The 21,403-nt window shown below is 36.7% G+C and overlaps 1 protein-coding gene across 1 annotated transcript; it reads right to left on the bottom strand.

The window, feature by feature from the left end:
- Positions 1-16,746: 16,746 nt before the first annotated feature.
- LOC6037375 (glucoside xylosyltransferase 1) lies at positions 16,747-18,599 on the bottom strand. Its single transcript, XM_001847244.2, has 2 exons — positions 18,361-18,599; positions 16,747-18,295 (listed from the first exon to the last, which is right to left on the bottom strand). The coding sequence occupies exon 2, from the start codon at positions 18,227-18,229 to the stop codon at positions 17,102-17,104; it is 1,128 nt and encodes a 375-aa protein (XP_001847296.2). The 5' UTR covers positions 18,230-18,295; positions 18,361-18,599; the 3' UTR covers positions 16,747-17,101.
- Between the last annotated feature and the right edge of the window lie 2,804 nt (positions 18,600-21,403).

Below are 21,403 nucleotides of genomic sequence, written 5' to 3' on the forward strand. Positions count from 1 at the left end.
AAATTTAATACTGAATAAGTAGTGGCCCCAGGGTCAAAAGACGGGAAGCTGCTCATCATCGTTTATCCATCAACAAGTGATGGTGGTTATTGAATCAATTTGGCTTGTTTTTCAAAACAAAATCTTCAGCATTGAACATCGAGAGCATGATGAAACCATACACGTGCTGCCCCTTCTAAACAACCCTTTCCCCGTCGCAAAGAGCTGCAAAGATGACTCAATTAGAATAAGCCTAAGCACGATTGAATTGCTTATCAATTGCTGCACTTTTGTAATTATCCTCGGGACGGGGGTCACCTTTGTTCGGCGGAGATCGCCTCTATCAGCTGATCAACCCAGACAGGTGAGCAGATGAGCCGCTCGTCCACGTGACACCAAAGTCATGATTTACAATCAGTCGGCCGAGTTGGAAGCTCCGGTTTATCGATGCTTCCAATCACTTCCTATCGTTTGCCCAAGGTGGTGGGGCAACTATACGGGAAGGTTATCTCGCGTGACCACAGCAGGAAATACAATCCTTTCTCGGTATTGGAAGAGTACCAAAGTGGAAAATTTTATTGAGGTAAATTTATTGTGAATTTACAATCTCATGAAACAAAAGTATTTCTGGAGATCCCATCCTTTCTTTTTGTGTTTCAAAACTTTAGCAAAATCAAAATATTCAATAAATGTGGTGTGTTTGAAGTTAAACAGAAGATTGTGATTGTGTTTTCGATCGGTTTCATTAAAAAAAAGTCAAGCAGAGACAATCCAACTTCAGCCTGATCTCAAAAATCAAATTATTCGCTTTACAGCATTGCCTTGGCGTTCTCGATTGCGAGATTCCTACTCGAAACTAAGCGTCCGAAGGCTTGATTGTTGAGGCAATTGCAAACCTCTTTTTACACCTTAGCTACCATCAACCCCGGGATTCGAACTGACGACCTTTGGATTGTGAGTCCAACTGCCTACCAGCGACTCCACCGAGGCAGGACCCAGGGAGACGACTCCTACACCTGGACTGAGCTATCGACCTAACCCTTTAGGTTAGATCGGGGCCAACATTTACTTCCCCATCCAACAACGGAAGGCGTGTTCAGACAAATCTCGTATCGAAAAATGCCACCGGGACTGTCTGGGATCGAATCCAAGCCGACTGGGTGTCTGATCTTAATAAAATTTCAAAAAATCATGACTTATGACAAACAAAACTAGATAAAAAAAACTTTTAGAAAAAATAAAACTCATCAAAAAAATTGTTCGGCCAAGTTTGCCAACCCTGCAACCCTACAGAAACAAAATCCGGGGAAATTTGCCCAAATAATGGTCAAATTTTCACTTTTCAGGAAATCTTCTTATAAAATCTGTGTTTCACGTTAATAGTTTATCTACCATCACTTTACTTAGAAAATTGCTCTTAGCTTAGAAAATTTTAATCAATTTTGATGAATCTGATTTTCTACAGTGGAATAGCAATCAAATTGGAATCTTGACGTATTAAGAACAACTGATAGTTGTCAAAAGCACGGAACCGCATTCTCGGAAAACGGCGAACCCAGTTTTGACGTTTGAGTGCTTTTTAGTTCGAATACCTACGTTCAAATTAGCGTTTCGACGTCGGCGTGCTATCTTGACGCACCCACTATTTTGACGTTCCGAGAAAAACTCGTTTTAATGTTTGACCTTGAATAAACAAAAACGAGAGCACGCAATGTAAACAATAACAAACACATTGTGTTTGACTGTTATAATTACAAAAAAAAACGAAAAAAACGAAACTATTGGCACTACGCCCCCCGGGGCATGGCCTTCCTCTAACGTGGGATTTCTGCTCCAGCGCCTCTGACGAGACAGGAGAAACCGGGACCGACGTTTTACTTCACCATCCGATAGAAGCTCAGTGGATAAGGCGGGAATCGAACCCGCGTCTCATAGCATCATCGGGATCGGCAGCCAAAGCCGCTACCCCTGCGCCACGAGACCCACAAAATAATTACATTATAATTACAAATGTAGTCTAAATTGTACGTGCGTCAAACGCATCCTGACCTGAAATCCCTTTGGCCAGTTGTCGCACTTACATCAATTTTCAGGGAGTGACAAGATAGCACGACAAGATTGAAACTTCTTTCATATGAAAAGTGACAAAAAATTTCGGAGCTCTTTTGGTTTTCATTGAATATCTCAGGATTGAAATCGAGTTTTGGAGATCTGTCAAAAGATGAGGCATTGCGAGCTGCACAAAATGGCGTTCTTAACTCAATTTGGCCTAAAATGCACGTACGGCAAGTTAGCACGACGGCGACGATTTCGAACTAGCGGACAATCGAAGGAGCGAAATTCTAATTCAAAAATCCACTGTGTTAAATATATTTTATCACATTACATAAGTGGTTCCAATCTGTTGAGCAAAATTGAAAACGAAAAAAGAGTTAAAATTTGCTATTTTGCTAAAAATAGAAAAAAGGAGTTTTTAAATTTTTAATTCCGATCGATTGAAAAACTGTTTTTACAAAATATATTCAAATTAAACATATTTGAAGGAAAAAAACTCTCCAACATTATAAATAATAAAGTCAATGTAATAATATGCAATGTTGAAAAGTTTTTAAAAAAATGGCATTAAATGTTTAGCATGTTTGAAAGCTCAGAAAGTGATATAAAACTTATTCTTTTAAAAACGAGGTATACATTCAAGTCCCATTCAAAAAATCAAAAACAATCAAATTTAATTTCTAAATAAATTCATAGCAAAGCATAGCATAGCATTGGTGTCTACCCGTAGCTGCTACTTCGTTATTGACCAGGACCCCCAAACATTGCTCCGTGGACCACAGATGAAAAGTAGGCACCAATCATCACCCCTTCGCAATTTTCAAAGGTCCCTATCGTGCTGATCAATACCGACGCCGGCCACGACCAGAGGTAAGACACGGGGAAGTGGATGGGAATGTCAGTCCGATACTTGAGTGATGGGACCGCTTAATCAGCTGCGTCTCCGACAAAGTATCACATGAGTTTTGAGGGGTTAGTAAGATGGGTATAAGGTCAGGATTCACTGTGGTAGGTGATGCGACCATGAGCAATTTGTTTATCGGTTGAAATTTTAAAAATCTTAGGCTGCCGGCTGCGGAAAGATACCTATCTAGGGATTTAAATATAGTATTAATTCGACAGCAATTCTCCAGAAATTCTCCGTCGGCGTGCCTTTCGATCAACGGTGATGTAGGAAGGGCTTCATTTAATAAAATGATGTTATATCATAAGCCTTAAAACATATTCGACGGCGTGCCTTCCGATCATCGATGATATGGAAAGGACTCAATCCAGCAATACGACTTGCTTGTCTCAAAAAACAAAAATCGATCGTTTCTATCGAAAACTATATAAAGAGAACAAAAATAAAATTCATCGGCCAACGAACGCGCGAAATAAAACTAAATGAAAAAAGAAGAAGAAGAAATCCAATCACCCCATGCACTCGAACAGCGACACAAAAGAGATGGAAAATAACACGAAAAAACAGGACTGCGCGTCCCCACAAGCACCGCACTACTACTTCACAAGATAAACTTGGCAATACATTTCTGAAAAAATCCTTCAGAAATAAATGCACTCATAATTCATCATTCATAAATCAAACAAGCATTTACAACCAGTCTATGACAAATTAAAAGTTTTAAAATAGTCACAATTTCAAAGTTCAATTGATACAAATTGACAAAAATTAAATACTCGGATTTACCGGAAAATTAAGAGAGAATGAAAAAAGTTAAATTTTATTTTAATACGTTATTTTTTTTAATTAAATGATTTACAGACATGCCTCGGCTTTGCACGCCTCGATTTTGATTCGTTCAGCTACCTCGGTTAAGCATGGTCCAGTGCTTAACTGAAGCACAGAGCTTATGGGATTTTGGCTATATGGGAGACATTGGCTAAAATCGTATGAAAAATCATGCAAACATAAACAAAAATAAATTGTTTTGAAATCGGGATGATGTCAGCTGTCCATTAAAATTATAATTCTATGGGAATTTTCACAAACATACGTATTTTTCCTGTATTTTTAAATACTCAAAATTATTGTTATTGCAATATGGGTTTCAAATGATTGGAATTTTTTCATTCATTTTGAATGTAAAATCATTTTTTTGAAAACACTAAAAAATTCACAAAACTACGTATTTTCGAAAAAAAGAATGCTCAAAAATTCAGTTTTTACGATATGAGTATCAAATGATCGTGATTTTTTCATGCATTTCGAATGTAATAACAACATTTTATGAAAATACTCAAAATTTTCACAAAACAAATACGCAAAATATCAGTTTTTGCAATATGGGTATCGAACGATCGGGATTTTTTCAAACATATTTAATGTAATAACATTTTATTTTGAAAATGCTCAAAATTTTCACAAAACTACTTATTTTTGAAAAATAGTCAAAATTTCAGTTTTTTACTACACTCAACCCCCGGTAGTTGGTCACTTTTTTAGTTTGTACCCCGTTGGTTGGTCAAAGTCAAACTAAAAAGTGACGAACTGTCACTTTTTACACAGCGCTCACGCACAATATCAAAACAAACGTTTGGTAGTGTGTGTGAACTCCGTGTAAAAGGGGTGTCAAACAAAAAAGTGACCCCGTTCGTTTGACAACGGTTGGTGTCAAACCATCGGGGTTTGAGTGTATATGGGTATCAAATTATCGCGATTGTTTTTTAATTCATTTCGAATTTAATTTTTTTCAAAATTCTCCAAATTTTCTCAAAACTTGAATTTAGAGTATTTTTTTTCTAAAATACGTAGTTTTGTGAAAATTTTGAGTTTTTTTCAAATAATGTTGTTATTACATTCGAAATGTTAAAACAAATCCTGATCGTTTGATACCCACATTGCAAAATTGAAATTTTTAGTATTTTTTTCGAAAATACGTAGTTTTGCAAATCTAAAAAAAATATTTTTAAAATATGTTGATGATACATTCGAAATGTATAAAAAAAAACCCGATCGTTTGATACCCATATTTTAAAAACTGAAATTTTAAGTATTTTTTTTCAAAAATCCGTAGTTTTGTGAAAATTTTGAGCATTAATTCAATTCAATTCGGTTTCATTGGTGAATAATCAAGATACAATGAGTTATTTTGAAGTGCATAACAGAGTTTTGGAGTTCCTTACAGCTGTGTGTTGCATCATAATCCATTCAGGAACAATTATTTCTTTAACTAAGGCACTAGCAAGAGTAAGAAAAAACTATAAAAAAAAAACTTACAGAAATTGCAAAGGAAAGGGGATAGAGGAAGAGAAAGCTTATATCTAGATCACAGTTTATTTATCCTTTGTAGATGTGCTTGATCATCAGCTCCCCAAGGGCCAGGAATTGCTCCGCCTTGTTACGGCAGCTCCGAAACCGCGTCATCATCTCCCCTGCGAGAGCAAAGAACTCTGGCAGGGTAAAGAGATCTTCCCCGGTAGCTTCTTTCTGGGCCGCATTGCCGCTACCGGCAGCGACCACGCTGGCGAACGATCGCCCCCATCCAGGAGGGAACGCTGAGCTGTCCGCTGGAACCGTACGCTGTCCAGCTGCAGGAACGGCTGCGCTCGTACTTCGCTGAGGAGGGTGGGACGCTTTCTTCTTCCTCTTTTCCTGCTCCTCGAGGTAGGCCTTGCGCGCGACGCATCCGCGGTAATTGCCGGTATGGTTGCCGTCACAGTTCGCGCACTTTACGCGCGGCTTGGTTTGTTCTGCCTTGTCCCCCAAGTCCGCCTTTCGTGGCAGTGCACACGCCTCCGAGAGGTGTGACTCACCGCACTTCACGCAGCGGGGCCGGAGGTTGCAGTTCCGCGAGCCGTGGCCGAATTTCTGGCAACGGTGGCATTGCGCTACGTCCGTCGGGTTCTTGGTGTAAAACCGCCAGTTTACCCAAAAGCCGTCCAACGTTTTAGTCCGCCGCAGGTCTTGGATCTTGACGGTGCCGCGGTCGAAGTACAACAGGTACAGGGTATGCGTACCCGTGACTGTTGTCTTTCGCGAGAGCACTTTTATCTCCCGTGGCTTTATTCCGGCGTTCGATAGGTGTCGCTTCAGGTCGGCGATCGGACGGTCTTGGTAACCCTGCAGGACGACCTTAACAGGGGGCTTCTCGGGGTTGAATGTGTAGAAGTTGAAGTTGCTACGCTTCAACTCTTCAAACACCAGGTCGAAATTCTTTTTATTCAGTGTGATCACTTGCACTGCCGACTTACCGATTTTCAGACAATATCCGAGGCCTTCCAGCACCTCGTCAACATCGTCCGCCAACGTGTCCAAAACAAAAATTTGAGGTGGTCTACGTTCCGCTGGAGAGTTGTTCTTTTTTGACGTCGACACTTTTTTGCGTGCACGTCCATCGTCGTCGTCGTCGTCGTCGTCGGTAGTGCTGCTACCGTCGGTGTTGTTGTTATTGATGGGGATGTTGGCAGATATTGATGTGCCACTGGTCGTGGCCCCGGAAGTACCGGAACGGGTTCGCACTGGTGATCTCGGAACATATCCGGGATGTAGATACTTTTTGTCGATTCCATCTGCGCTCACGCTCCCCTGCGCGATGGCGGCCGACACGGCGTTTGTTTGTTTACCTTTTTGCACACGGCCGGTAGACGAACTTCGCGGGTTTTTCGAGGCCGCACTCGAACTGCCACGGCCACGGCCGGCCTTTGGCATGCTGGAGAAGCAAACTCGCGGGTAACCACAAACAATTACGGTGAAAAAAATCGAAAAAACGATGGAGCACTGAGCACTAGCTGCATGCTCTCGTACGTACACGGAGGGAGCTGTTTTTTTGAGCATTAAAAAAAAAAATGATTTCGCATTCGAAATGTTTGAATTAAACTGATCATTTGATACAATATGTTTTTGGTTTCTCGAGAGAAAAAAATGCATTTTGAAAATACAGGAAAAATACGTATTTTTGTGAAAATTTTCATGAAATTTTTATTTTAATGGATAGCTGACATCATCCTGAACATTCCAAAACACTTAAATTTAATTTCATTTTTCATAGGATTTTAGCCAATGTCTCCCATATAGCCAAAATCCCAAAAGCTCTGTGCCTCGACTTTACACTCCTCGGTTTTGCATCCCCCATATGAGGTGCTAAATCGAGGCATGTCTGTATTGTGATGTCACAAATTGAAATGATTTATATATTTTTTTCCAATAAGATATCAATTGTAATCAGACTCAATGCTTAACCACTCAGAAATAAAATAACATTGTAATGTTCTAATTCTTTTATTTCATAATTTTTGCAACTTAAATTCATTCAATTTTTCCAATAAGCACATCATACGACAATATTTATTTAGATTTTTAGTGTCTTAACTAATCCGTACAAGATTAAAATAGTAAAGAGAACTTTGAATTTGAAGAAAAGTGTTGCAGATTAATTGAGCGAAGAGAATTTTAAAATTCTAAAAAATAAACAAATTTATATTTATTGCGTTTGCAATAAACATCTAAAAAATAATGAATCAGAAATTAATTTTAGAATTTTCGACTTTTTCCGACCTTTTATAAAAAAAATCACAGGTTTCCATCCACCCTAAATGGATTTTTTTTTAAATCCAACAATGCAATTTGAGTAAATGAGGTCGCAGAACTCGAATTTGATATGAAAAGTAAAAAATAAAATACATGAAAAACATTTTTTTTGCAATTCCTGTCCTTCTGGAGAAACGAAACGGCCAACTTTTTCCTACCAAAAATAACAGAATGGAGAATTAATACCTTTCAATACAAGTTTTTTTGTACAGCACTACTTTTCAGCACTGAAATGAGTGCTGAAAAGTTGAACTTTTCAACACTAGTATCGAAAAGTAACATTTTTCAAATATTTTTTTTTTGTTTTGAACGGTTAATTTACTTAGTTTATTTATGATAGACATGAAATTCCATTCAAAAAGCGTGTTTCTGAATTTCAAAAAATGTTATAAGCAACTCGTTGCAAAACATGTTTTTTTTCAGCACGTCGTATTCAGTCGTATTTTTCCAACTCAGTAAACCACTTTGGATAAATGAACGACTCGTGCTGAAGAAATCAGTTTTTTGCAACTTGTTGCATAAACTACAATTTGGTCGTGATTTGATTATCCGGATCGAAACTTTGGATATGTATTCTGGAAATTCGAAAAGAATTTAGTTGTAATATAGAATCACCGTGACATAGCATGTATTTGCTTTTATAGTTAACAAAATCCAAATACCGTATCGTTTTCTATGTTAACTTCCTAGAATCATAAAAGCAAACAATTTTCGCATTATTTATGAGGGTAACCACCGCCCGCGAGGAAAGGTAATGAATTTCCATTCACGCGTTCAACGATTTGCATAACTCAATATTGAAACTTGCCAAACGTAGAACGTGTCGCCAGAAAATTCCATTGAAGGCTGAGTTGGACAAACTTGCTGCTGCCGTGGTTTTTTTTTGTATTGCCAAAAAGGTCGTCGATATCAGACTGCGTTCCGCTGAAATGACTTGCAATTTTCAACTTTGAGAGGATTCATGATTTCCTTTAACAGTTGTTTCCAAATTTTATACTTGAAACACTAACTTCCATGAGAAATTCTTCATCTGAGATTGTCTAAATATGAAGTTTTACTCCGAAAGATAGCAAGTGCCAAAAAAACAGTATTTGCAAGTACTCAAACACCCTGCCTCGCTGTTTGAATTCCAAAGTGTTTAATTGAGTTGAAACCGTTGACTTAGTATGTACACAAGAGACAACATTGTACAAACAGCAAACCACAAACCTGCCAAAGAGTGGTTGAAAACGGCAGATCTGCGATCTGCGTGAGATGACGGTAAATATTTTTTATCATATAAGCAAGCTTACATTCAGTTGTTTTGCAAATGAACTTTTAGAAATTTGTCAGTATTTTTTGTATTTTTGTATTCAACTAGTTGCAAAACTTGCTTTTTTCAACACTCGTTGTATTCATTCAACTCGGTAAACCTGGTTGGTACGACTCGAGCTGAAAAAATCTTCTTTTTGTAACTTGTTGCATATAAACTACTAATTCGAAATAAAGGAAGATTTTCAAACAAGTGGAAATGACTCCAATCGTAAAGAATTTTTAAATATAAAACCATGTATAATATTCCGTTTACACAACTGAGTGTAAACATATTCGTGCGTGATTTGAAATCTTAAGTTTTTTTTAACCCGTTTCTCTTTACGGTTGTCGGAGGGTCAAACTGTTACAGATTTGCAATCTGAATATGTTTAAAATTGAGTAACATGCTTGGGTAGCAGTGCTTAAAACTACGAATTACATCATTTTTATGTATTTGTCATAACATGTATATTCTAATTCTTTGAGTTGAAAATTCTTTTTCAATTGAATTTAAATTTCAAATTCTCCCCTCCAAGAGAAGCTTAAAACCGGCTGGGCCGGTGTGTGGCAGTGTTGCTCTCCAAAGTTGACCGCCAGAAGTGCAACAGAGCAGCGCTGTGATGCGTTTAAAAATGATGACCACTAAGCCGAAACCTGTTGTAAAGGGGATGAGCTACAGTCAGAGGGCCAAATATCGACCGTCTTGAATCGAAAATTCACGAAAGTAAAGCTGCAAAACCCACGTCCAGCTCGACACCCTGCAAAACCGTACGGGTCGCGAGAGTTGATGGCTCCGGCCGGACAAGACCTGTTGTAGGTAAAGTGCGCGAGATGAGCCGAAAAAGAGGGGCTGGAAAAAGTGAACGAAAAGAAGAAGACAAAGTTGAAATACCTTTTCGATACGCCTAACCTTGACTTATTTTTTGGCGTGGCCGAAAGGTTGGGCCCGCGCGCGGTGTTAAGTTACAATGTAAATATTTAGGGTGGATTGACTTTGGTTGAGGTTGAGTGAGGAAATCGAGCTGTAAAGAAATGCTGGCATTTGTATCCGTAAGCATCAATAACTAAGATTCAATATCATTTTTTTTTCAGGGAAAGTTAATCATGATAATGGTGCACTGTATTATTAGCTTGATTACATTGCTAGCTATTTTAGAATTGCCTTACTAAAAAATATAACTTTTTTTGCAATCAACTACGTCTCCATAATGGTAAATTGAAAAATGTGTTTCATGGAGACGCTTAGTTTTTTTAAAAGATGTTGGTTTGAAATCAACTCGTTTTGATCTAGTTTAGTCCAAAATTCTCGTGTGACAAGAGTATTTTGGTCAAAATTGAATAAAGGGCTTGTGCAGCTTCTAATTTCGTACACTTTTAGATTCCTCCTGGCAGTGCGTGGCCGAATGTTTAAGCTGCCCGCTTTGTAAGCGGATGATCATGGGTTCGATTCCCATATGGTCCAAACTTCCATCGGGTGGGGAAGTAAAACGTCGAACCTGGCCATGGTTGTTGTTAGGCCGTTAAGTCATTCCAGGTGAGGTGAGTGAAACCAAGCCTGCTCCGGGGGAATCGCTGACGGCGGTTGGACTCACAATCCAAAGGTCGTCAGTTGGAACCCTGGGGTGGAAGGCCTTCGGACTCCTAGGTTTGAGCAGAAACTTGCAATAGAGACCACAAAAGATCTGGGGGTCGTTAAAGTGGATGGTTTGATTTTTGAGATTTCTCCTTGCCCTACTACTCTCTCTCTTCTTTCGGAGGATTTTGTTACAAATCACATGATTTCTACATATTTTCAATTTAGAGTAATCCAAAAATCCACAAAAAACAGCCCATTTAAAAAAACTTTATTATTTTTTTACGGAGGGTTAGGGGAAACGAGGGTGAAATACCGTCATCTAGGGCCAATTTGAATAGCTGTTTAGCCTTATTACTGCACAATTTTTGGATATTTTAGATTGGTTTCGGATAGAACGAAAACAGACCAACAAAAATAGAGCATTGTTTGCCAAATTTCAAACATATAAATCGGCGCCGTCGTGCTAACTTGTCGTACGTGCATTTTGGGCCCAATTTAGTTAAGAACGTTGTGCAGCTGACAATGCCTCATCTTTTAACCATCACAGATCCTCAAAATTCAATTTCAATCCTGAGATATTCCATTAAATCCAAAAAAAGGCTCCTTGCATTTTTGTCACATTTCATATGAAAGAAGTATCAATATTGTCGTGGTATCTTGACACAGCCTGAAAATTGATGTAAGTGCGATAACTGGCCAAAGGGATTTCAGGTCAGAACGCGTTTGACGCACGTACAAGTTGGACTACCGTAAACATTTGTAGTTATAACTCGGGACTCCGGCAACCAAATTCAACCAAACTTCGGGGCAATGCACAGAATGGACAACCAAACAAAACGTGTTTGTTTTTGTTTACATTGCGTGCTTTTGTTTTTGTTTATTCAAGGTCAAACATTAAAACACGTTTTTCTCGGAACGTCGAAATGGCGGGTGCGACAAGATAGCACAACGGCGTCGATTCACAACATATTATTTATAATATTGTATGGCTATCAACCTGTTTCATGCAATTTTCAAACAAAACCGATGTTTTGAAATAAAAGTGTGTACAATCGTCTGACCTGATTTTTTTTCTATGTGAATGTTAAATAAGGCGAAAGAAGATGAATTTTAAGAAATATCCTAATTTATTTTAAATGGAAATAGCAATCGACGCTAGACACACTAATTTAATGTTTAATGTTTAATGTTTAATGTTTAATGTTTAATGTTTAATGTTTAATGTTTAATGTTTAATGTTTAATGTTTAATGTTTAATGTTTAATGTTTAATGATTAATGTTTAATGTTTAATGTTTAATGTTCAATGTTTAATGTTTAATGTTTAATGTTTAATGTTTAATGTTTAATGTTTAATGTTTAATGTTTAATGTTTAATGTTTAATGTTTAATGTTTAATGTTTAATGTTTAATGTTTAATGTTTAATGTTTAATGTTTAATGTTTAATGTTTAATGTTTAATGTTTAATGTTTAATGTTTAATGTTTAATGTTTAATGTTTAATGTTTAATGTTTAATGTTTAATGTTTAATGTTTAATGTTTAATGTTTAATGTTTAATGTTTAATGTTTAATGTTTAATGTTTAATGTTTAATGTTTAATGTTTAATGTTTAATGTTTAATGTTTAATGTTTAATGTTTAATGTTTAATGTTTAATGTTTAATGTTTAATGTTTAATGTTTAATGTTTAATGTTTAATGTTTAATGTTTAATGTTTAATGTTTAATGTTTAATGTTTAATGTTTAATGTTTAATGTTTAATGTTTAATGTTTAATGTTTAATGTTTAATGTTTAATGTTTAATGTTTAATGTTTAATGTTTAATGTTTAATGTTTAATGTTTAATGTTTAATGTTTAATGTTTAATGTTTAATGTTTAATGTTTAATGTTTAATGTTTAATGTTTAATGTTTAATGTTTAATGTTTAATGTTTAATGTTTAATGTTTAATGTTTAATGTTTAATGTTTAATGTTTAATGTTTAATGTTTAATGTTTAATGTTTAATGTTTAATGTTTAATGTTTAATGTTTAATGTTTAATGTTTAATGTTTAATGTTAAAATTGAAAAAAAATATGTTAATTTTTTGGTTAACAAAGGATACTTTTTTGTTTTTTTTAGTTGTTCTACGATGTGTGAATCAAGAGATATCGGAATTATGAAATTTGGATCAGAACCTGGACATGATGGTTTAACGTTTGCACTTTTTTGGGTATGATAATAAATATTTCATAAAGAATTGAGCATGCCAGTTTCTTTCAAAAGTTTGAAAAAAAGTTGTTAAGGGTGCACAGCAACCAAGCAAGTTGTTGTCTTCATATTCTTAAATTGTTGAACTTACGGACCCAATCCTAAAATAATTTGATTATAAAAATTGACAAATTCTGTTGTAAATCGTTATGGAAATAGTAGCTTAGGGGATGAATACTAAAATATATCTAGTGCGTCCATCCCGGGAATTCCCGGGACAAAAATCCCGGGATTTTTTATACTATGTCCCGGGAATTCCCGAAATTGAAACAAATCAAATTTTGCTCTAGAAATTCAGATTTTGTTGTGGAAATAGATCAACAGTTCAATACTTAGTAATGGATAAGATTTTTAGGGGAAATTGTTAAAATTTTAGTTTAAAGATCCGCAAAATGCTTTACACTTTTAATATTTTCTATTAAATTTCATTATTTAAAAAAAGACATAGCATTATATTCATGTATATTTACGACTTAAAAGTATTATATTCAAAAAAATATTGAACTTTTCATCAAAAATTGGCATCTGGAGCAAATCAGTAAAAAAAATCAAATTATTCGCTTTACAGCATTGCCTTGGCTTTCTCGATTGCGAGATTCCTACTCGAAACTAGGTGTTCGAAGGCTTGATTGTTGAGGCAATTGCAAACCTCTTTTTACACCTTAGCTTCCATCCACCCCGGATTCGTACTGACGACCTTTGGATTGTTAGTCCAACTGCCTACCAGCGACTCCACCGAGGCAGGACCCAGGGAGACGACTCCTACCACCTGGACTGAGCTATCGACCTAACCCTTTAGGTTAGACCGGGGCCAACATTTACTTCCCCATCCGACGGAAGGCGTGGTCAGACAAATCTCGTCTCGAAAAATGCCACCGGGACTGTCTGGGATCGAATCCAAGCCGACTGGGTGAGAGGCAATCACGCTTACCCCTACACCACGGTCCCGGCAAATCAGTAAGAAGTAACGAATTAAGACAGCTGTTTAAGGGACCATCCATAAACCAAGTGGACATGGCGATTGTCCACGCTACATATCAAAAAGATTTTTTTGTATGGACAATTTCCACGATGGGGGCGGAGGGGTTGAGATTTCCAAAAAAGTGTCCACGTGGTTTGTGAATGGTCCCTAAGCTATTTTTTTTGGAATAATGTTCTGATTGTTTTGATTGATTTCGGCTAGAGCAATTTCCAAATTTATTGCTCTAAAATCTTCTGAACCTATTCAGACTGCAGTCCCGATTATCCCCAGTTGGCGGTAGTGACTTAAAGATAATTCTTAAAATATTTTCATTTAATTTATTAGCTTGCATTAACAATTACATTTGTGCCGTTGTTATCCTGAGCTGAGATATGGACAACCTTTCAACAGCTGATTTTTTTCGAAATGGGGAGAGATTTTACTGATACTAAGGAAAACAAATTCGACAGAGAAGGAAAAAAAACCTTCGAAATAGATTCTTAAATACATTTAAACATAAAACATAAAATTCTAAACTTATCCAAAGTGTTACATTGTCTGGTATAATTTTATTTCTTGTTGTTTTAGACAGTTTCAATGAAATTGATTAAGCTTTTGTAGTCATGTTGTTAAAATAAATAAATAAAAGAAATATATTAAAAATTGTGGTTCATTAAAAATTCCAAAGAACATCAAAGAGCAAACTTTTTTCAATGTATTTTAAACTATGTAAAGACTGCTGTCCTTGTTGAGACTGAAGTGTAGCTTATTACCAATTAACAGTTTTGAGCTTATTCTATGATTTAAGCTAGAAAAACGTAACAAATATAATGAAAACATAAATTTTATGACAGCTTTAAAAATTTCCCGGGATCCCGGGAATTCCCGGATTCAAAAAAATAGGTCTATTCCCGTACTTGCAGAATTGCAGAATTTCTGCAGCTTCTGCAAAATTCTGCAGCCAGCATAAGTCACTTTTTTTGCAGCACGTTCCCGTACTTTTCAGCTCGCTCTCTTCATCTCTCTCTTTTGCAGAAGTTCTGCAAGGAGAGAAGCCGCAAAACTTTTGCCTGGGTAGCGCGTTCCAGTACTTTTTCTGCAATATTGTACACAGTTGAGTGGATTTACTCAAATTGGGTATTGAAGTTTTTTTAATTATTTCAAAACAATTAAAAAATGGATTGACAAAAATTGTAATTGTAAGAAGTTTACCTCTAGAACGAGGACTTATTTTTTATGCAAATCAAAATTTTATCTAAAAAATCAAGCATGTACCATTTATTAAACTAGAAATTAATAATGCTTAGGTAGACATTTTATATTAGAAACAACTCAAAACTTAACATTAGGTAAACAATTTAAGAAATGAGATTGGCAGGTACGTTTAAAAACATAATTAAAAAAAGAAAAAGGTTTAATATAGAAGGTATATTTATATAGACCATAAATACATGTTTTAATAGCAAAATGTTTGAAAGATAACATAAATAAATTATGATTGGATTTCACATCGAAGAACAACGGTGACGCAGCGAAATTGAGAAATAAAAAAATTAATCACAAACTCTAAAATTTTGAAACTCATAAATTTATAAATCTGAAAATTAAGAAATTCGTGATTAAAAATACAAAAAGAATTATTTTCAAATTGAGGAATTTAAAAAAAATAAATCAGATATTAGAGAAATATGAAAATGCAAATATTTATTTCAGAAAAAAACAACAAATCAGATATTCAAAGCTTGAAAATCCAAATAATTAAAAATTAAACATTGAAAATTTCAAAAAATCTTGATTTTCAAAATTCGAAATAAAAAATAAAGGATTCTAACTTAAAAGTTTCTAAACTTAAAAATTCAAATATTTTTAAATTCGAAATAAATTAATCAAAAGTTTGAACATTTCAATGTTCAGAGCACCAAAAATTCAAAAGTTACAGTTTAAAAAAATAATAAAGAATAAATAAACTAAAAAACAAAAATAAGTAAAATTTTAATATTGTGTGCATAAAAAAATGAAAACTCAAATATTCAAAAAATAGAAACAGTTCGTACTCTATTTTCCGAAGAACTCGTTAAAAATTTCAATCTCTAAATCCTCTAAACCTGAATTTCTAACGACTCCAAAAAAATGTACTTTATGTGATTCAAGATGGCGCATTTAAGAATTTCCGAATTTTAGAATTTAAACTTCCTAAAATTTAAGAATTCGACTAAATTACATCACATTTTTTGGTTCAAATAAGAATACAAATTGGTAGCACCGTTAAAGGTACAATTTATTATTTGACAATTAAATTTACCTATTATTTAAACATACATATTTGGTCTATTCAAAAAGTTATCATTTTAATACTAAAAAATATCGCTATATCATTTACATTAATGAACTAAGCATGAAATCGTTAACACAAAAAAATCGTTCTCAATAAAACCAGACATAAAAAAAAACTAACTACCCAAAAAATCCATCAATTTAAAATATACAAACGTCTCTTCAAAAGACTAATTCAACTTAGTAATAATAAAACAAAAAAAATATTACAACTAATAATAAAATGCATGATTTAACACAAATTGCAAACTTTATGTAATCGTGTACTCAACATCCATCACACCAACTTGAAGTCACTTTTCAACAAGAAAGAGAAGAGAGAGCTTGCAGAAAAGTACGGGAACGGTTTTGCTGCAACTTCTGTCTCTCTCATTGCAGAAGTTCTGCCTGGGAAAAAAGTTACTTATGTTGCAGAAAAGTACGGGAACGCTCTGCTGCCGATTTTGTGCAGAATTGCAGAATTCTGCAGTACGGGAATAGACCTAATATATTTCCCGTATCCCGGGAAATTCAAAACCCGGGAAAATTGGACGCCCTAAATATATCGATAGTTCCCGTAGTTTTGAAGATACTAAAATGTCTGTAACAAAAATCTTGGTGTAAAATGGTTTGGTTGATGTGCACCGTTAAAACAGTGAAAATAAAGATGAAAAAAAAACCTGCCAAACATACGAGAATTGTCCTGAAATGTAAAACAATCGGAATATTCGCTTTGAAAACACTTTTTTGTGGTGTATCTCATTTTCAAAGAAATAAACAAACACCGACAGCGTTGTAAATGAAAGGCTCTTTATTTACAATCTTAAAAAAAAAACAAACTCGAAATCTTAACTTATTCCAGTACTAAAGGGGTTGTCACTACATTTTGACTAAAAAATGTTCCATTTTGTAACTAGTAACGATCGACTTTACTTAGGACTAACGATGCAAAGCAAAAATAAAACAACATATCAACTAACGGGAGGGGGAGTGGGCGAGTTTTGCTTCTCTTCACTGTCGCGTCAGAAATCATCTTCTTGTTCGTTTTTGTTCACGGTTCATACTGATTGAAATCACTGTTATGAAATGTATTCGAGAGAGACAGATATGCGCTGCTTATTGCTTTTCGTGTGCTTCTCTGCTGTTAAGTATCCTCCTCGTACAGATTCTGCTTAAAGTACTTCCGGGGGTCCTGCAGAAACTTGTCCAGCAACTTATCACAGTTGGAGTTGCTCGGCAACGCGAGCGAGTCCTCGATGGTGCGGATAAAGTTGGCGTGAATGTCCGTCCGGAAGGCGTACTCCTCGACGGTCGTGTACAGCAGGTTAAAGATGGGCTGCACCAGCGAGTGAAAGTATCCGCGGTTGCCGTGCACGATTTTGACCCCGTCTGGGGCCTCGCAAACGCTCATGTACATGCAGTGATCGGCCCGGTAGTTCCAGTCACACGGGAACACGAGCAACCGGTCCGGATGGTGGTGAAACAGGATGTTGATAATGTCCTGATCGCCCCAAACCAGCTTGAGACGGAACTCGCGGTAGATCGGCATGATGTGCTGCTCCCAGCGGAATTCCCGCATCCGGGTCAGGTTCATCAGCATGACGCCCGAGTTGACACCCAGGTCGCCGTAGTACGGATGGCGCGCGAACCGGTTGTACCAGCCGGCGTTCTTGTCCTCGTGTTCCGGCGCCATGCCGGCAAACTGGGACGCGTTGAAGGTCTTGAACAGCGACCACAGCTCCTGCACCGGCGCCAGGAAGATCGTGTCCGAGTCAACGTATAATACTGAATCGATATGCGTTAGGAGGGACGGTAAAAACAACCGCTGCGCCGCGCACGGCTTGAACAGCTTCTTCCACTCGTCCTTGTCCTTGGCCGGAAACGTAAGCGAATGAATTTCGTACGTAAAGATGTTGTCGTTGATCTCCTGCCAGTCGTCCAACTTTTCCACAAAGTTTTGCTTCAACTGGTCCTCGGCCACAACGACGAACCGCAGCGGCGACTGGTTCCGGTTGAACATGATCGCAGATTTGATCATGTTGAGCGCTTCGTTGTGACGCTCGCCGCAGGCCACCACCACGATCGCTATCTCGGACGCATTGGACGGGGCGTTTTGGCGCAGGCCCAGTCCCCTCCGCGCGAGGGCGGCACTGGAATTTGCCCCCAGTCCGCCTAACCCGGTGAAGATCCCATTGTTGACCCGCAGAATGTAGTACCAGATGAGCACGAACGAAGTCAGCACCAGCACCGTCAAGTAGCGGTGGACCTTCATGGCCGGTCCGCGCAGTTTCCTCTTGCTTCTCTAGCAGCTCCAAATTGGGCGCCGCCGCTCACCATCCTGACAAAGAGGCCAATTTAAGGATGCAACAGCAGCAACAACAAAAAACCAGAACCTGTCCTTACCATAATCGATCATGGATTGATCGGCCATTTAAGCGAGGCCACTTTTCAAAACCTACAAATCAAATCCACTTTCAACCTAGCAAACTACAGATTTCTTAACACAAATCAATTAATTTATGAATTTCCAATGATTTCGGCCGGAAAATGCAGGAAAACTCTTGTAAACACTTTTCTTTACCAGCAGCAAGCACACGAAACGAAACAAAACTTGAGTTTTCCGAACTGTCAAATGTGGCCATCAGTTTTTGACACGCACGCTAAAAGAAAATCATGAGCGATGTTTGCATCATGCGATGCAACAAGCAATGCAACGCAACAACAAGGTTTGAAACTTGACGAAATGTTGCATGCACGGGAAATGGGGAATGACAAAAAATAAAAATTAACCTTTGCTGGTTAATCAAATCCACAGAGCGGATTCGTTAATAATTATTTAAAATAATATTGAGTTATATTGAATGTTCGGCTCAAGTTTGGCTCTTTTGAAATGTTGGTCTTGCTTCAAAAGTTCAAAAAAAAAAATCTGAGGGATCGGAATATTTCACGAATGTTTCATTTTTTAACATTTTTAACATTTAACATTTTTTAACATCGGCTGAGACATCAGCATTAGAAAATAGAGGGTTGTTTTGGTTAGACTTTGAAAACTTCAATTTTCCTATTTTATTTTCTTCAGGCCGCTGTATCTCAGCAACCAGAAGTCCAATTTTTCTGAAATTAAAAAAAAATATTTTCAGAAATGGTCACTCACCGTCATTTTAAAAAATCAAACTTTCAGTGGCTAAATCTTGAAAACGAGGCGCTATATATCAAAAACGTTGCTTAATCCACCCTTAGGTGGTTGGTGCCTTCCTCAAATTTAAAGGGTGCTATCCAGGGTTGTTAAAATATCAAAGTATCAGCTCTCAGCAACTACAATTATCTCGCCTGAATATTCATGCCTCAAATACAACTGCTCTTCTCTCTTCATTGAAACTCTCAGCGCCGAACATAGCCGAACACGTTTTCGTGTTTACCCACTCGCGATTGACATTTTCCTTTTCTCTCTCATTCCCGCTTCCACAATCATGCTACCGCAACAGCGTTTAACCACAAAAGCCGCCACAAAACCAATAAACGCAGTTTAACAGGACGTCATGCGTGGTCGGCTCCTAATCTCCATCTCGCGTTCTCTCATTGCAGTTTTCGGAGAGATTGAGAGACTCAGCGGTGAGAGCGCATAGTCGAGGAAAAGGGGAGGAATGATAGAGAGAGAATGACATCGCTGGGAATCACGAGACACAAGAAGAGATCTCACAAGCTACAGTGACGGCCGCTATACTCTCGGATATTTTTGGTGCAGAGATAATCTATTGATAGCTTTTTTATCACTCATTTGCAACACTGGTGCTATCCAAAATAGACACAAAAGGGCATTGTTTTTCAGTGTTTTATCAATTTGATTCATTATTCATACCGATTGGGTAGTAAGATCTTCATATTGCAGGGCACTTATGTGCTTACAACTTATGATAGGGTAGTCAGATCTCCAATCCAGTTCGTGCTCGTTGGAATGGTATTTTAATTACCTATCCAAAGATAGGTCGCATGATATATTTGGGCAACGTTTTCATCAAAATATTTGAGCTCTGGCCTCCAAAAAGTGTATAAATCATGGTATAAATAACACTTAAGTGCTTATAACTTTTGATGGGGTTGCCAGATCTTCGATGTTTTGAACGCGTTGGAAAGGTCTTTTGATTACCTATTCAACGATAGGTCGCATGAATGATCCGGACAACGTTTTCATCAACATACCTGAGCTCTGGCCTCCAAAAAGTGCATAAATAACACTTAAGTGCTAATAACTTTTTATAGGGTTATCAGATCTTTAGTGATTTGGACTCGTTAGAAACCTTTCTAAAAATGTATAGCATTACGGCCTTTCTTACAAAAACCACCATTTTTACAGTCTTGCAAACCTTAGTCAAAATCGTTCTTTTAGCATAACTTTTGAAGTACTTTACTAAACATAATGGTATGAAAATATGACCTATGGGACCTGTAGACGGATCTAAAACACAGATCCGGACAAAATCGGTCAAGCCACTTTAGAGAAAAGTGAGTGAGAAAAAAATCTACGTCCATCCACACACACAGACATTTGCTCAGAATTTGATTCTGAGTCGATAGGTATACGTGAAGGTGGGTCTACGAGGCCTATTTAAGAAGTTCAGTTTTCGAGTGATTTTATAGCTTTTCCTCAGTGAGGTGAGGAAGGCAAAAATCAGGGGCTTAATCTTGAAAACGAGGCACTTAAAAAAGTCTGTCCAGTTCTTTTCGATTGCAAATTACAATTCACTTTAAAAAAAATAGGTCACACAAATTTTATGCTTAATATTTCGATTTTTTCCAAAAATCACAATTTCTCCAAAAAGTACTATTTTTCCAAAAATTACTATTTTTTCTCGATTTTTTTCAAAAATCTGTAACTCGGCGGCAATAGTTTTGGACTTACTTCTCTATGGCTCAACAGTTGCGGATTTTTGTACTCTAAAACACATCAAAAATTCTCAAATATCTAAAAATACCAAATTGGGGACATTGGACATTTTGTGGAAAAAAAGTTTACTAAAAAATCAGCTAGATTTTTTTCCGTGTACCTATTTTTTTCTGAACAGTTGATCAGAAAATTATTTCAAAAGTTACAGATTTTCAAATATTTACTTTCCATTTTTGTGTGGACAGCAGCCAAAATTGTTTGGAGACTGGTTTGGGTATAAGGAAGACCGCCACAAAGTTTGAGCCAAATCAAAAAATACAAAACAATTAAAATGGTCGAAATCGGCTGATTTAGAGAATTGCTCAAAAAACTCAATTCTAAATTTCTAAAATTATAGTTCAAGTTCAAACTAGAGTATCCGACGACCTCGTAAAAATTTCACTTCGGATAATCGAACCACGAAAAAAAAGTTTTTCGTTGTCTATTTTTTGTTTTTCGAGCTTAAGTATGACCTCTAAACTACATTTAAAATTTAAAGTTTTTAAATCCAAGATGGCGGCC

The sequence above is a fragment of the Culex quinquefasciatus genome, chromosome 2 (assembly GCF_015732765.1).
Source record: "Culex quinquefasciatus strain JHB chromosome 2, VPISU_Cqui_1.0_pri_paternal, whole genome shotgun sequence".
Taxonomy (NCBI): Eukaryota; Metazoa; Arthropoda; class Insecta; order Diptera; family Culicidae; genus Culex; species Culex quinquefasciatus.